Source organism: Colletes gigas, unplaced genomic scaffold (genome assembly GCF_013123115.1).
Source record: "Colletes gigas isolate AHSC1104 unplaced genomic scaffold, ASM1312311v1 Colletes_gigas_Sc00011, whole genome shotgun sequence".
Classification (NCBI taxonomy): domain Eukaryota; kingdom Metazoa; phylum Arthropoda; class Insecta; order Hymenoptera; family Colletidae; genus Colletes; species Colletes gigas.
Window position 1 is genome coordinate 7,077,844 of NW_025106640.1, and position 16,956 is coordinate 7,094,799.

General features: G+C 44.6%; 1 protein-coding gene across 1 annotated transcript; it reads right to left on the minus strand.

Annotated features, from left to right (window-relative positions):
* Nucleotides 1–23: 23 nt before the first annotated feature.
* Nucleotides 24–14,723, minus strand: LOC122398320 (nose resistant to fluoxetine protein 6). Its single transcript, XM_043398056.1, has 10 exons — nt 14,396–14,723; nt 4,124–4,413; nt 3,873–4,048; nt 3,442–3,596; nt 3,140–3,277; nt 2,344–2,903; nt 1,966–2,271; nt 1,736–1,910; nt 298–440; nt 24–212 (listed from the first exon to the last, which is right to left on the minus strand). The coding sequence occupies exons 1-10, from the start codon at nt 14,721–14,723 to the stop codon at nt 84–86; spliced, it is 2,400 nt and encodes a 799-aa protein (XP_043253991.1). The 3' UTR covers nt 24–83.
* Nucleotides 14,724–16,956: the final 2,233 nt, after the last annotated feature.

Here is a 16,956-nt window from a genome sequence, read left to right on the forward strand (position 1 = left end):
TTTTTACATCAGTTACATACAATAAAGACGTATATAAATAACTTGACGAGACGTGTGTTCTGCTTAACAGCTGTGTTACTGCCTCATTGTATGCGTTTTCGTTTTTTTGGAGATAGTATCTTTAACATGCTCACTATTGGAGCCTCGAAGGACAACGATATGACGAACGATAACAAGTAGGATAGAACCAGTTGTCCAAGGAATGTGATCATCTGAAATGCGTATTTTGCGTTATTGGATTGTTCTACAAGCACGGTAACAAAAGACTGAGGCGTCTTTATCGTTATATAGACGAACCATAGTGTATTTTCCTAAGTGAAACGGCGAGTCCAAGTTCAATGCTGTTAATCGAATCACGAGCGGGTGTATCAAATAAGCGCAATACGTTATTCGGCTAACCGGATACAGGATTGGTGCTGACAGAATACTGTTGACGTATCCTGTAAATATTTAAATTCGTTATTCCCGCGATTTGAAAAATTTCCAAAACTTGGGAAAAATTTTAATGGGAGATTCTCGAGGCTAAAATAAGACGAAAATCAAGAATACCAATTTGTCGATGGAGGCTTCGTTAAAAAGTTATTAACAATTAAATCCAAAAATTTCAAATCGTTCTGGAAAAATTATTTTCGGTTGCGGGGGTCAATTGCAACCATTTTTGGTTAATAGACATACCCTCGAAATCCTAACCATTTTCGAGAAAAAAATTCTTTACCGAAAATCTAATGTCTGACCATACGTTGACCTGTTTCCCTTAAATTTTTTCGGCGAAAATAAAATATTTCGAATCGTTCCAAAAATATTATTTTTAGATGCAGGGGTTAATTACAATCATTTTTTGTCAATAGACATACCCCAGAAATCCTACTCATTTTCTAGGAAAAAATTCGGGAAGGTGTGAAATTTTTCGATGGAGAATAAAAATTTCAAATCGTTCTAAAAAAATTATGTTTACTTCCGGAGGTCGATTACAATCACTTTTGGTGAATAGACATACCCTCGAATTCCTAACTGGTTTCGAGAAAAAAATTCAGCAAGTGCTTAAATTTTTCGGTGAAAAAAAAAATTTTAAAACGTTCTAAAAAAATTATTTTTAGATGCAGGAATCAATTACAATAATTTTTGGTGGACACACATACCCTCGAAATCCTTTGCATTTTCGAGAAAAAAATTCATGAAAGTAGACAAATTTTTCGGTGAAAAAAAAATTTTCAAATCGTTCTGGAAAAATTATTTTTAGATGCAGGGGTTAATTACAATCATTTTTGGTCAATAGACATACCCCCGAAATCCTACTCATTTTCGAGAAAAAAATTCGAGAAGGTGTGAAATTTTTCGATGGTGAATAAAAATTTCATATCGTTTTGGAAAAATTATTTTCGGTCGCGGGGGTCGATTACAACCATTTTTGGTGAATACACATACCCCCGAAATCTTGCGCATTTTCGAGAAAAAAATTTGAGAAGGTGTGAAATTTTTCGATGGTGAATAAAAATTTCATATCGTTTTGGAAAAATTATTTTTAGTTGCGGGGGTCGATTGCAACCATTTTTGGTGAATACACGTACCCCCGAAATCTTGCGCATTTTCGAGAAAAAAATTCAGTACTGGCGGAACTTTAAACGCTAATAACTTTTTAACGAAGATTCCATCGATAAATTAGTGTTCTTGATTTTCGTCTTATTTTGGCCTCCAGAATTGGTCGAATACGTTATATTTCCGACTAAATATTTACCCCCGTAGCCGGTGCTACATGCAATCACGATCCACGATAATCCAAGGGCCCAGATGCTGTGACTTAACGAGGAATACGTGGCCGCCATTATGGGGCTGAGCTCTGCTTCGTACAAGCCGTACAGTAAACTCAAAAGACCCGCCGAAGAGAGAAGCCAGCCCACGCAAACCGTCGTCTGAAAAGTATCGAATATGAAGACTCGACGAAGAGTAACGTAATTTTCGACCTACCTTGGACATTTTCACTTTGCAATCGGTTTTGAAGAGAAAGTATCCCATCGACATGCCTATGAGGTAAGGGCCCAGCCTGGTCCACGGTTTGTCGTAAATTTTATCGAAGAGCGCCAATGGATCGTCGGAGCTTGGCATATGGTTGTTCGCCAGGGCGATGTAACCAGTCGTTAGCCAGGAACTGAGCAGCAACGTGCACAACGCGAACGTCGCGATCTTGAAATGATTCGTTGCCAGTATCAATATCACGGCACCGACCACGTAAAATTGAGTATCATCGGCGACGTACCAGCTCCAAATCATGCACTGAAACGGGGACCAGACGTTGAGCGCCTGTTCTAACGAACGAAGATGAAGAGATCATTGCACGAGACTCACCATTTGCTCGACCGGGAACAACGTATTGATATAAAGCAAATTCCTCCACCAATAATTGGGACAGTTGTAATGATCGGCGGTGGGTGGCTCGAACACGGAGTTCGAGTGGAACCATTTCATCGCGATCTGAACGACGCCCAGCACGAACATGTACGGGGCCGTGAGCCTGAAAAATCGGTAGAGAATCAGCCCGATGAACTTTAGGCTGCCGGAGGCGAAGCCCCGCGTGCCCTGCGTGAGCGTCTTCAGGTCCCCTTTCGCGTTCGTTCTGAAGTAGAGGAAGCTGACGAGCAGCCCGCCCATGAAGAAGAACGTGTCGACGCTGAACGCTCCGTTCGAGATCGTCTGGAAGAGGAACTTCCTCTCCACGACCTTCCGGTACTCCATATTATCGGAGTACTTGAACGCCGTGATACAGGTGTGGCCCAGTATCACCCAGGTCATCGATATCGCCCTCAGACCGTGAATCGTACTGATGGTGTCCCCACCGACCTTGCTATCGCAGATGATCTTCACGTTGGTACGAACCGAAAAAGACAGCAACAATTCCTCGACAACGCCTACGAACAGATTCACGCTATTTGTATCTTTCATTTTGCTTCCAGTTATAGTCCCTGGCCATTAGGATTAGGATCAGGATCGCTCGGGAGCTGCTGTAAAATGGTAAAATTCAAAGTTCCACACAGCAAGTGAACTCTCTATTCTGTTCGAGGAGCCAAATATTAACAATGTTATGGAACATTGAATTCTAATATTTTTCAGCGATTCTCGCGCGGTCCAAGTCCGATCTGCTTACTGAATTTGTGCACTTCCGGACTAGCCGACCGTAGGCTACCTTCGTGATCGTTGTTGTTATTAACCGCCAGTGATCGAGCTTGACCGTTGATGATTGCTTCAGCCGCTGGAACAGGAAGGTAGACCTTACCTTGAAAAGCTGCGGAATATAATAATAAAACTGTGTCACTGTCTCTGCTCCTGTCCTTGCCCTGTGATTGTCTGTAAGTGTTAGTCGACCCTTTTGATTTCGGGAGGGGGATCGAACGTCGTTGGCGGGGAATCGCGAAAGTTCGTGGCGTGAACTTTGCGCGGAAGTCTTACCGCTTAGTGGCTTTTGACTTCTGCCCGCCAATTGCTCGAGCTTCGCGTGCCTTTCCAGATCGTAAATCATGTTCCTGCGCGTGTGTTTTCTCGTTACGTAGACGTCGTATCCGGTCCCAATAGCCATCAAAACGAAAACCGCCGCGGTCACTCCGCTGAAACGTCAACATTTCTTATTTGCGAATGATCGACCGCAGAGTCGGGCAAACTTTATTCGCGAATTTTGTTCGTAAACCAACTTAACGTTTTATTTGTTCAAGCTAGTTCACGGAACGAGTCTACAATCTTTATTCGTGAATACAAGTTGTCTCGTCTCTGGTCGATCGAACAGGGTTGGGCAAACTCTGGGTTTTTGATTAACAGAGTGTACAGCCCAACCCTGCCCGATGTATAACGATGAATCTGATTTTAAATGGCATTTTAGAACGTACAATAGAATCCAGAAGACTGGGTCCTCGTACATGTTGTACATGTCGTGCTGGTCCCGAACCGTGTCGATCGACGAGTGTTTCGCCGCGAGCGAACCAGAGGCGAACTTCGTTATCATGGACACGTCGGAGGCGGAACACGAAAACGGCAGACACACTCCAAGGTAAATCGTTCTCGTCTGTAATTTAACGTTAACAGATTATTCTCGACGAAGACGCGACCGTAGAAAGTTGTAAGAGTTCTGATCGATTACCGCGCGTGGCACAGAGACGTTTATCGAGATCGTCATCATGTAGAATCCCAATTTGTACGGCGGTTTCGCCGATCTCGTCTCCGCCCATAGATCGTTCTCGCTGAGACCGGTGTTTCTTCGACGCGGTTCCGAGCTGAATTCGTCCAGCTCCTCCATCGAGGCGTCTCGAAGCGTCTCCTTCGTCCGCCTGCCATAATCCTCGTTGATGTAAACGCACTCGGTGGACGATCCGACGTAGTAAGAGTTCCCCCAGTAGAAACCGTTGCCGTACCTGCCCGAGGCGTCGTCCGCTGAGAAAAAAATAATCAACAATTATCGAGAGTGCATTTTAACCCTTTGCGCTCCAAATTATATTTCAATTTTGTTACCAGCAGCATTTTCAATTAAATATCTGCTTAATTTACACTGACGTTGTATTTTGTAATTTTCAAGTGTATCGTATCTCTTGAAACTTGTCTCGCAAAAAAATGATTGATTTCCCTTCTTCCTTCAGGTATTTCTCTGTTCGAGCAAACTGCACAAACCTTATGCTTTCTTTCGGAATGCAGGAGAATTAAATTGAATTCTATTGGTTGGAACTTGAAAAAATGAGAAAGGAGGATGTCAAGTCACGCTCCAGACAGGAGTGCAAAGGGTTAGAGAGTCGTCTAACGAAACGTTCAAGTCGAAAGCAGAGATCGGAATATTGGAACGGGTTTAACGAACCCGCGAAAAAGTTCGCGTTGTCCGATTCGTGAACCGAAGCGCATCGTGTCGATGCAAGGTCAAGAACCGTTTTCGAATCGGAGCTGGTCGGTTCCACGAAACGATCCGACGCTCAAAGATCGAGGCGATCGAGAGAAATTTCAGCCGATTACGGAGGCCGGGCGAAACGACCGATGGAAACCGATTACGAAATAGTTGGATGAAAACCTCGGTCTGTTTCGCGCGATGACGTTGCGAATTTATCCGGTAACCGCAATTTATCCGTGATTAAGCTGCAACACGTATATACCTGTGGAAACCTGAACGCCGCCAAGACGATGATTAGATAATATTACTTTCTTCTCGGATAGAAAGTCTTATTAGCGAACCGCCTGGATAAAGCCAGTCTCTATCGGGTGTCGTAATCCGTTGGTAATGAAAATTATGTATTATCCTTCGCGGGATAAACGTCTGTTATGAAAGTGCAAACGAGGGCGTTGTTGCGCAGCTTGCGACACCGATGATTGAACGGTGTGTCTTTCATTTGAAATTGTGGTGAATGAAATCTCGATTGCACAAATGGAAAATTGCCCGACGCGTATCGTGAAATTACCGTGTTTCCTTTGCGACGCCCACGCGAGATATCGAACGTGGACGGGCGGTTTGCTTTCGTTGAAATTTCATCGACGAAACGAAAATGAACGAGAGAAAGTGCGACGAAGTAGGCCATCGATCGTAATTAACAGTCCGTCGACTTAGGCGGGTCAATTTTGCAAGAAAAGAGTCTACGATATCGACTGGTATTTGTTGCAAACTAATTGGAGCAGTCACACGAATCGTTGGTCTCGACGTTCCCGGTTCATTGTCGATTCCGTTCGCGCGGAAGCAACCGAATCGTGCGCGAAATTATAATAACAATGAACATCTGCGAACTCGTTACGTTATTTGGCACGAGTCGGGGGCGTCAGAGTCAAGTTCGATCTCCGTGCGTGACTCCGTGTGTCGTTTCCCTGTTGTAATCTATTCCTACTGGGTTTCATTCACAAACGCGCTTGATAGTACGTTTTCTCGCGAGCCTCAGCAATCGGATAAACGTACCAATTCGTGGAAACATTAATTACTATTAGATAGTCTAGTTTATAGAAGAGCTAAGCTCGCGATCTTTCCTCTTCCAAGACCTTTTCTGTGATTTTCATTCGTCGGGGTCGCGAACGTAAGTGAAATCTGCAAAACACTGAGTAATGTTGCGTATTGCTCGTTAACTATCGCATTCCAGAAACCTTTCTAATTTTATAAGACAAGATCGGTACGTAGCGGTACCGGCGTATTGTGATTACAATGTTGATTAAGGATTTGGTTACGAAACACCGATCGTCGAACGAGCGTCATTACACGTTGCGTTACTTTTGTCTCGACAAGATAGCTAAGGAGGCCCTAGAATTTAGCTTTCGGATTTTCTGATTATTCCTCAGCCTTTCTAACGAACATGGATGTGTTTTGAGACGGAGTGGTTCACCTCCAGATTTCGTCGAACTGGACGTCCTCCTTTCAAGGAAAACGAAAGAATCAATGGCCGGATCCCGTGGCATTGAATGCGCGCTGGTCGCGGACGAGACGAATTTTTCTTCTCGCGAAAGAAAGTGGGAAACGAATTCGATGGCGTTCAAGGAGCCGCGACCGGTTTGCAAGGAGGCCTCCTGGCTGGAGCGTGGCACTCATGGTCGAGGCTGCCTAGGCAAAGTTCAAGGGTTATCGCAATAAGCGTTGCTAAAAGAAAAACTTAGCCTCGGTTCGCTGCCCCGACGCTTTGTTCACGCGTGGCCACCGCTCCTACGATTGCTCGTGAATTCGCAAATCGCCGTTACGGTAATCACGCGTATCGTAACGTTTAACATGGAAAAATCAGATTAATTGTTAGCTTGCCATCATTTTTTAGCCGCCAAGCGAATCTGATTCCCAACGATCACCGAGATACGGGCACCCTTGACATTTGAATCGTCGAACCGGTCGTTTAAGACAGATTTTCGTCCGCCATCTTGGATGCCCGGAACGTTGCCAGCCTTGTACCGCCTTGCACTACAGACGATGCTAAGTGGATAATTGATAAAAACAGAGACGCGAAGAAAAGTAGGTTAATTTCGGGTCTGCCTCTCTCGCGGTCGGTTCCGAGCGACTGGTTTCCTTCGACGGCGGTATCGTCGATCGTTGACCGTGACAAAACGATCGATCGTTTGCTTGGAACCGATCGTGCTAAATGGCACGCTCCGCGGGGAAAGTAATTTGGAAAGAGAAAGTCTCTCTTTCGCGTAGGAATATTAATGGATAGACGTGTTTCGAACACCGGGCCGGGGAAAGATGGATCCCAAGCGTCCTTCGGACGTGTTCCCTTCGCCGATTATAGCTTGGGTAAGGATACCGTGTTTCATTACACCCGAAGGTTCTGTAATCGATTCGTCATTTTTCTTCCGCGAATGGGGACGTATTAATAGGCACGGAGCGCGGATGATGCAGCAGAAATCGGTGAAACCGTGACTCGACGATGCCACTCGACGCGTTGCGTAACCGCGCGTTACGCGACTCCCGTAAAAGGTACAGAAAAATCATAACGCACAAAGTGAACGAAAAGTGAAACGCCCAACTCGTCGTTCTAACGTCGATCACAATGGTTGCGACAATCTATACGTTTCGAGGCTGTCCCGTAATGGGCGATCCACTCGGCGAAAATGTCGTTCGGTTGCATTCCCTCGCATTTCCCAATTGATATCGGTCGATTTAGCAAGCACAATCAATTAAAGGTTTCGTTTCGTCCTCGATCCGGCGTTACAAACAGACCATCCTCGCATTGCAATTGCAATTTTTCTAATATATATTATTCGATTCCCCACAAAGATATAGACATTTTACTGTTCGGTAACAGGTGGTACAAACTAAATACAACTTCTTGCTATCATAATCATTACACTCTTGTTGCGCGAATAAAGAAAGTACGATGCATGGAATTGAACAGTGTATTGCGTAATGGAAAGGTGCAGAAGCTACTTTAAACGCGAAACAAAGTATTGTTGCAGAAAATGGTCCAATCGAATTTTGAAACCATACAGATTTCAAGATTGTAAATTGGGAGAAAGTAACAGAGACTAGTGGAATACTTTTCTCTAGAATCGTGTCTCGACGTTGGTTATCGATATGATCGAATCGGAATGTATTTGGGCTGTTGCGCAAGACGCAACACAGGCGCTTTCTACGCATCGTATAATTTATACTCGCGCCGGACATAAATCATTATGATTAGACTCGGTTCGCGCGGCGTTCCTACTTCGATCGATCTTCGAGTTAAGAACGGAAGTCCTCCGACGAAATGGAATACGAGTTTGGGACACGCGCGCGAGTTTACGTCGATGGAAAAACCTGTTCGAAGGCGAAACATGTAGAAAGTACATAAGGGAATATTTGCTTACATAACAATCGCGCGGAACGCGAGTCAGCCAGGAGAAAAGAGCCAATATAGTCGGTTGCTCGCGTTCTAAGCGAAACGAACTGTACAAGCTCTTTCAAAACCCGCGTGACGTACTGGATCCCCGTGGATTTCGTTACGAGTCGAACGGGGACACCCTGTAGGATCGAACGTTTCACCTTAGCCGGTCGAAAGCCGTCGCGCAAGAAACGTTCTCGCCGGAGAAATGGCAGATCGTGAGCGGCGTGCTCCGGGCGAACTAGGAAGCTGGGGTTTGCCTAAGCGTTCTGGCTGGCAATGCGTTATGTCACCCACGAAAAAAAGAAAGAAAGATAAAGGATCAGCTTGCCCAAGAAAAGTCCCGCGTTACGTGAAAGTTGCGCTCGCAAGCCCGGCTTCCACGTAATCATTTCTCTCCGGGAACGGGGATATTCCCAGTGACGCAATTTCAATAATTGCCGCGGTTTCTCTGCCTCGCTCGTGTTCCCTCGCGCTCCTCTTCCTCAAACTTTCTAACGCAGCGCGGGGGCACCTCGAAGCTCGCGGAAACGCGACTCGAACCGTCGATCATCGATCACGCTCCCCGAAACAATCTTCGATCCATACGTTTCTGGACTGCAACCCTTTGTATCGAAAGGTTCAAAGAGCTTTTTAATTTGACGGATGTTTAATTTCATATTTGAAATTGCAGAACGCGTAAATATTATTTTTTAACAACTTACGTTGAATTTGGCATGAATACATTATCTAATTAAAAAAAAAATCGTATTGTAAGGTAATCGTCAACATGAAAGGTATCAATATACATGTGATCGATACCTGTAAATCTAGTGTTAACTCGAAAGACATTAAGAGAAACGTGTCGAACGATAAAACGTCTATCAATGGTTCCAAATAAAACTGCAGGACGTGGTGCAATTCGTGGTATAACAGGAAACAAAATTCAAACGTGCAACAATTTTGTATTCATTCCTAAGTTCGTCGATAAATTAAATAATTTATCCCAATGTTTCGGAACAATCGGTACTTTGTAAATAAAAACCGCAATTTATTTTGGGTCTTCACACGCAAAAACATTCTCATCGTCTTTCTCGTTACGTTGCAAATAAAAAGTATCTTTTCCAAGTTAAATCAATGCCCGTAAATCTAGTGTTAATAACGTCTCCGTCGTATCGGCACGAGTAACAAGATGGACGCTGTAATTCTGTCGAGGGGCCAGGGAAAGGAAGAGCTATGGGAATCGGAAAAAGCGAAACAATGAACGCGTTCTAAAGACGTGGAAGAATCCAAGAATCTCGTATCGAAAGAAACCTGTAAGAAAACGAAGCATGGAGATAAATTGAAGAAATATCCGTTGGTAAATTGAACGTGCCAGAACGACGAAAAAGAGGCGTTATATGATCAAACTTGCGAGCAGGAAAAATTCAAACATGGGTTTTATAATAGCGGATAGTAATCAGTGGAACGTAATCAGGAAAAAGTACCACGATACCGTAAAAAACTGTTGGCTGCAACAGGAGCCACGTAACACACATTTTTCGTGCAATGATAATTGCTGCATAAAAAATGACTGTTGATGCTACTGTTCCGTTTGCACCGTTAGCAACGTAGCTCCGTTCTCGGAGCGCAAAGGGTTAAAAGTGTATCGTTGCACAATTTGTCGCGTTAGCAGCGCTGCCATAAAGCCTCGACGAACGACAAGTTTGAGCCGGCCTGTCCGTTCCGAGAGCCTTGTTGGTATGATTTCAGTCCCGAAACAGGAATGTGGAAGCGAAAGTGTTTCTTTTTACGGTCAAGTGTACTACTTTTCGGTAAGATTTGTCAAACGACTGGATAAACAAACCGTTTACTCGTCACTGGTCGTATAAAAGTCCACGATAGAGTGGAATTTTCATCGGAGAAATGGGTCAGAATGCGTTGGACGCGTCCGGTTCGGTAGACCAGGTGAAAATCCGGAAGTCGAAGATCGACGAATCGTGAATGGCGAACGCTTCCCATAATTGGCGGGCACCGCGAGCCGCGTTTCAAATGTCATAACGGTAATGTTGCTAATGTCGCCTGTTCACCTTTCCCCGCGCGATTCTGCAAATTTGAACTTCCTGCGACGATAATGGAGCGCGTGCCGCTCGACGGGTAGAGAAAGTCGCGGCGGATTTTCCGGCTTGGAAATTGGGGAGAGCCAGTCCGGACGCGGGTTCTCACCGGAAATCATAAACGTTGGACGATAATTGAACGTTGAAAAAAAATTTTACGCGAAACGCTTTCTATGGATCCACCCACTTTGTTCCTTTCAAAATTGTCTGGTCATTAGATTTGCGCAAAGGGGCGTACACGCTGCACGGAGTTAGGAACGTACCATCGACTTCCGGTCGTTGGACAGTCCGATGGCGGAAGCATCCACCCGCGACTGATCGCTCCGTGATTATTTTTGTAACTTGTTGCTTGGAGATTTACAAGCAAAGTTCCGTATCGTCTCGAAATGATCCAGCGACGAAAAGTCGACACTTGTCGATCGCAGGACTTCGCGTTCTTCCTTGTAACGGGACACGTCGCAAAGTACCGAGTGAAAAAACCAGTTTGCGCCTAGTTTTCGGTCGAACCTTACCGTTTATCGACTCGACTATTTCACTAGGGCAGGTTATACTGTCGACGGTTTCGTCATAGACGCGGAAAAATGTATTGGACTCGCGATTAACATTTCAATGTCTATGTTATTCGAGAACCGACCGTCAAAATGCTTCGATACGAAACAACTTGCGCAAGAAGGCTTCTTTTTCTGTTTGGAAAAAATACGTCGGAGAATTCAGAGAGGCAAACATTCTGAGGAGCGATACAGGGTGGCGGCTGGACTTTGGTAAAGCATTCCGCTTCCTCGTTGGCTCTGAAACTCTTTCGAACGGAACAAAACGTCTTTTACAGAAACTATTCACGAGACAAAAGTGTGTTCGCATAATAGAATAACGTGTGGTTAGTGCTAGAGGTCCGTCTATCTTGAGAACATTTTCGAGACAGTATTTATTCGCACAAGTCCATTTCGGGATACGAGACGTAATACACATTGATTATTACCTTCGACATGGGCAAAATTACAGAGCTACGGCGTCCTAGTATTGAAGTTACTCGTTGCATTTATCTTCCACTTATTACGGAGAGTTAGTCATCGGAGTACGTTAATTTATCGGTCGTCGATCGTCCTCATCCCCGTGTAAGCACTTGTCTTCGTTCCTTGAGACGCACAAAGACGAAGGAACAACCCTGACCCACTTGGCCCTTTCACCTACATTCCATCTGCTACGACGCTCCTTTCGAAAAGGGAACAACGGCAGGTGATCAGAATTTTCTTTAAATAAAAGCCGAGTTTCAATAGGTTGAACATTTCAAACTGAGCAATCTTTCTTTGGACCATCTTCGTTCGCCATAGTTTGTCCAACTATCCGCAATAAAAATATACTTCGATGATGCAACAAATCTATTCTGCAAAACGAGACCAAGGAGAACGGTAATGGAATACTGGTTTCGAGAATGATACCGTAATTAATAATTCATTCGTATCGCCCCTAGGGATGGGGATTCTCGAATCTCGCGGAGATTGTTTACATTCGCCAAAGTTTACGAAAGCCAGTTTTCTCTAAATTTCTCTGTTAATAGACCAGGAACATTTGAATAAATCCTACACTTTTTCCAGCAGCCTCTTTCACTTTCATTGCTCAGCTCGTGCGACCCTAGAAGCACCCACGTGCCCATCCAACTCGCACGATAATTTTACGTTCGTTCACACTCGAGTTCAGATCTTCCCACAATACTTTCTTTTTCCCACTGACACACATACGATACTTCTTAGCTTCCTCGTTTGCCTAATCACGATCCTCTCTGTTTACTCCGAGACGTTCGTTAAAGTTCAGAGAGTATTATGGGTCATTCGACCGATGATCGTTCGGTTTGTTCGGTCGGTTAACCTGAACGACCGTGAAAAACTTTCGAAAACTCGCTGAAAAGCGGCATTGACCGGGGGCGTCGAAGCGTCGGAGCGTCGAAAGCGACGAGTCGCGTGCGTCCGTGCACCTCGGGTCACGAAAAGTGAAATTTCGCGATGAAAGTGAGCAAACCGAGACCGACTCTCCATGGGAAAGACAGATGTTTTAGACGTTACCGGCCAGCTGAGTCGCGACACGCCTCGACTCTCGATTTCTTTCCAGACGAAAGCGAATTATCGCTGCTCCTCCGCCGGAAACCACCGTCGCGAACCGTTTACCTTCTTCAATTTCTACCAGAACACGCAAAGGTTTTTGTACTAAATTAACTGCTCTTTCTACTTAAGTCCAACTCAAACTCCATTGCACGCGTAATGTGGCTATTCGTCTCTGATAACCAAATTCATTCGAAACGAATCTAAATGATGGAGGTGAAATTTCTTTCGAACGACAAGTCGATCTAGTTGTCGGTAACTAGTTTGGTTAATTTAACTGTTACGACACAGGACGGTGCAGGAAAAGGCGCGTTCGACTTTTATTTCGGGTGGTCTGGAAACGTTACCGTTTAAGTCCTACGAAATCACGGCGTTAGCTGCTAGCAGCGCCGACAATTACATCCGTTCCTACGCGCTATACCGTGTACTTTCTATTGGTATAAGAAATTTCAGTCCGAGTCGCGATGCGGTCGTTTCGCAACGGGAAACGAAGATTCGACTCCGTGTAAAGTGCAACGTAAACTCCGTTTATCAAAAGCGAGTTAAATCTATCGAGTGTCCAGTTATAAAAAAAATGAATATACCGTGAGAGAAACATAGGTTGGAGACCTTTCAGTTCGTCGTACCAGCGACTTTTTTAGGCATTAATTATACGTATTTATAGTCTACAATACTTAAAAAAAAGGCTATAAAAAGTTAATAGCAGGCGTGAAAATACTAAAACGATAATGTAGACTACTTCCTTTTATAAGTTATGTAACTCGCGTGCGAATAGACGGGGTGACCCGTTCGAGTATTTTTCTTCGAATCGAGCAGTTTTGAGTCCGTTGAGATCGACTTGAACTTTGAGTCATTGGTCCTTATTTTGTTCGAAATTGAACACGTAACTGTGGGTTAAAATAGACATATTTATTTAAAGTCTATGTCGATGACTGGTTCCGGACGAGTCTTCCTTGTACAACGGGAAGTAAAAAAGAAAGCTGTCGCGAGGCGTAAAATCCTCCGATTGGTGGATCACGGGCGACACCCAATTAGTAGAATGTGGCCGAGTCGGTGTGATTCTACCAATTGGAAGCCTCTCGCCATATTCCATGACCTCGCGACAGCTTTTTTGCTCCCCGTTATACCAGTCGTCGGACGGATGTTCAACGATTTTTACCTATGTTTATAATCATTGGACGGTACGTTCACATTTCCCAGCGTTTTCTATGTTAATCGACGCCACAGTCTAGAATCACTGATCGATATACCGATTTCACAAGTCTAAAATACCTACGGATCGTTGAAAACACGTTCGACCACTCGCGGACAATGGGTGGCCTTGCAATTCGCAAACATCACCGATAACGACATTTTTAGCGCGTTTTTTTCACTCACTGGAATACCTTTGACATTGCAATCCAGTGAAAAGCGGTAAAAACGATTGTTTCGATTTATTTCTCGTTAACCGTCGGATTACTGGAACAATTACCCTACTTGGATCGAGTTTGCGAAGGAAAACTTGTAAAGAAACGTCATTTGTGTCGTAAAACGCCGTATACTCGGCGCGTAAGAGCAAATATCCCGTTCCGTGCACGATGAACACGCTCAGTTTCAAACGCTTCGTAGGATATTCAATAATTATACTTCATTATCTTTACTCGAACACTAATTGATCTAATCTTCTCTTAACATTTTGACGGCCACTGTCACTTCGGTTTCAACATCATCATCTAGTCAACTTATGTTTGCTCAGATCTTATTCATTACGGTATCTTTTCTAATAACATTCTTAGCTACCTCTTGTGCCCCACGTTGGTCTACAATGTCACTATAGAAAGCTACCTCAAGCTGCTCGTATCAAATCGATCAACGGAATCGTTTTCGAAAGCAGCCGATAGTTAAACTCGCAGAAATTTCATTTCGCGGGACCCCATAATTCGAATCGATTGGAAAAAATTCGACGTACCTTTCAGAGCCCATCCTTCGTTCCTCTTCAGTCCCTCGATGTACCTGGTCACGTCTTTGGCGCATTGTCCCTCGACAGGACATCGTCCCTCGCCGGGACATCCCCCGTCTGTCCAATTGCTGGCAAGATGGCGCACATTGAAAATATCCAACGCCTCCGACAGCGTGGTCCAGTTCCTGTCCAGAATTCTCTCCGCGTCCGACACGGTCCTCGATCGTTCGTTCGCGAGGAGATCCTGCGCAGGGATCTCGGACACGTTGGAGGAGGATCTCGCTCCGTGGATCGCCAGACACGCGAACAAAACGCATACCCACGACCGTTTCGTCATTTTGTTTGTACGTTTCGCACCAAACACCCGGGGTCCAGCGATACCGATACCAGAGTCGATCGATCGATCTCAACTAATCATGATCAGCGTCCTGAGAGAGTCTCCGCTTCCCTACGCGTCGTTAGAACGTCCTTTCGAGCGAGATCGTTGAATATCACAGCAAAGAAAAAAAAAAATTAAAGAAAAAAAATACTTCGTTGATCACAGTCAGCGGGGTCCCGGTTCACCCCCTTCGACGATTAGAAAAAAATTCGAAAATATTCACTGGTCGACGTCCCGTTGGTGTCTTCTTCGTTGCTCGACGAGGGGACCAGATTATATACCTCGTTGTCTCTTCAGACTTTTTGGTGACGCGCGAATCGTTGCGGTCGCATTTTTGGGCTCTTCCAGGTAGCTGGTTCACGGTGCCCTTCCGTTCGCGTCGTCATAATTCACGATAGCGTTTTGGACGATTTCAGACAAGTCGCGCGCGGACCTCCGAAACGGTGCGTCTATTTCCCCTTTCGCGCGTGTGCGGATCCTGCTTGCTCGATGGCCAAGAATCACCTGGAACGACGAGGCTGGCAATGATAGAAAAATGGCCTCGCCGGATGAATATCTTGGTAGTAATGAAAGTACGAGTGAAATGGTGGGGAGGGACAAACCTCCCCGTATTGAAAAGTGAACGCCGGCTGGCGGACACCTCAGCTCGACGGAGCTCGCGGTTAGCATGATTTCATATCCGTTGATGGTACGAGACAGGTAAAAACCGTTCCTTCCGACAGACGTCGTTATTCTTGTCTCACGGAATAATTTTACGCTCGGTGGCTCGCGACTCCGAAGCCTGATCAATCTTATATCGATCAAATTCAAGGAGCGTTAGACGATGGTATCACGAACACTTTGATGGACGATATTTCTACGAGAACCCTGCTGTTATTATTTTAACTTATTAAAACTTTGGTCTTGATTAAATTCGCTGTCGTAAACGCTGGTGAAAGGCAGCTTCACCCTTGCAACTATTTACGTTTATCGAAAACCAAAAGTATTCAGACGCGGAAGCGAAGTTGTCGATTAGATTAGGGCTACGCAAACCGGTCCCCCGTTTCAGCATCGATACTACGTGTTATTGCAATCTCGTTGCCTTCCGTGAAGTGCAGATTGGCCATTATTTCTCCAAGTAAAATGTCACAAGCAACTCCGTTGCACAGCCAATGTCAGAAATTAAAAACTGACACAGTACCACTACCATTTAGTGGATTTTCCAAATGTCACGTACGGTTCAAACCGCGTACGTAACTACTGGAATACATTAACATGTGTAGAAATGATTTTTAATTAACATTGAGCAGAAAAAGTAATGAATGTTACAACTGGCGCCATATAACCATATAACTTCGCTGGAACGTTTCGAAATTGCGTGCAAGGTTCGCCGCGAGCAATTTAAGATTACCTTTATATCGTCCACGGGGATATAAAATTAATTTGAAATAAAGCTAGCAAACACGATCGAACGGTTTCATTAAAAATTCATTGCGATCGATTTCCGTAGGTTGTAAATCGTAAACACTGGCGAGCACACGAGCGTAAACATTGTCTTGCGCAATTTTATACGGCGATAGAGACATTATCATTTCTGTCTTCGAAAGGCAGTAACTTTCTATGGTAAATATTTGGCGATTCGAAAGAAATTTTCGTGCCTCCGGAGGGCCGTGTTTAGTTTATTCATTCGTCGTTTCGAACGGCTGCAGGCCAGTAATTCCTCGTGTCAACACGCCGCGATTTTCGGTCCCGTTGATGTTAAAACGCGCGAAACGTTCCTTGCCGGTCGCGTTAAAAAAAGAAGGAAGAAAGCCGGATTTCGGCTCGTTAAAATTAGAAAGCTTGCAGGAATACTAATTCACAAAAATAGTGAGCCATCTGGGAATGCTCGGGCAACGATTGACCTTTGCACGGGTGTCTCTTCCTTAAAAATGCGGATGTAGTAAGAAAGGAATCGAAACAGAAATATTTAACATCTATTTATATTATCATCTCCGTGAGGTGTTCCTTTTTGTTAATTTGAATTTCACGCCGCTGGAAACTGAAATACGACATCGTCCGTGACAGTGTAATGCGTCTCGTTTTAAAAAAATTAATCACTGGCTCTGATCGTTATAAATAACGAACGCTGCCAATGCATAGGACTCTGAACGTGAATTACGAGAGCTCTCCGGTGATTTTAATAAACATCGTCGCGTTGTACGTTAAAACA

Coding starts and splice junctions, on each gene's coding strand:
- LOC122398320 (XM_043398056.1), bottom strand. CDS start 14,723: ATGACGAAACGGTCGTGGGTATGCGTTTTGTTCGCGTGTCTGGCGATC. Junction 2,904..3,139: donor TCCGGAAGTGCACAAATTCA/GTAAGCAGATCG, acceptor ATCTGTTCGTAG/GCGTTGTCGAGGAATTGTTG. Junction 2,272..2,343: donor TGTTCCCGGTCGAGCAAATG/GTGAGTCTCGTG, acceptor TCCCCGTTTCAG/TGCATGATTTGGAGCTGGTA.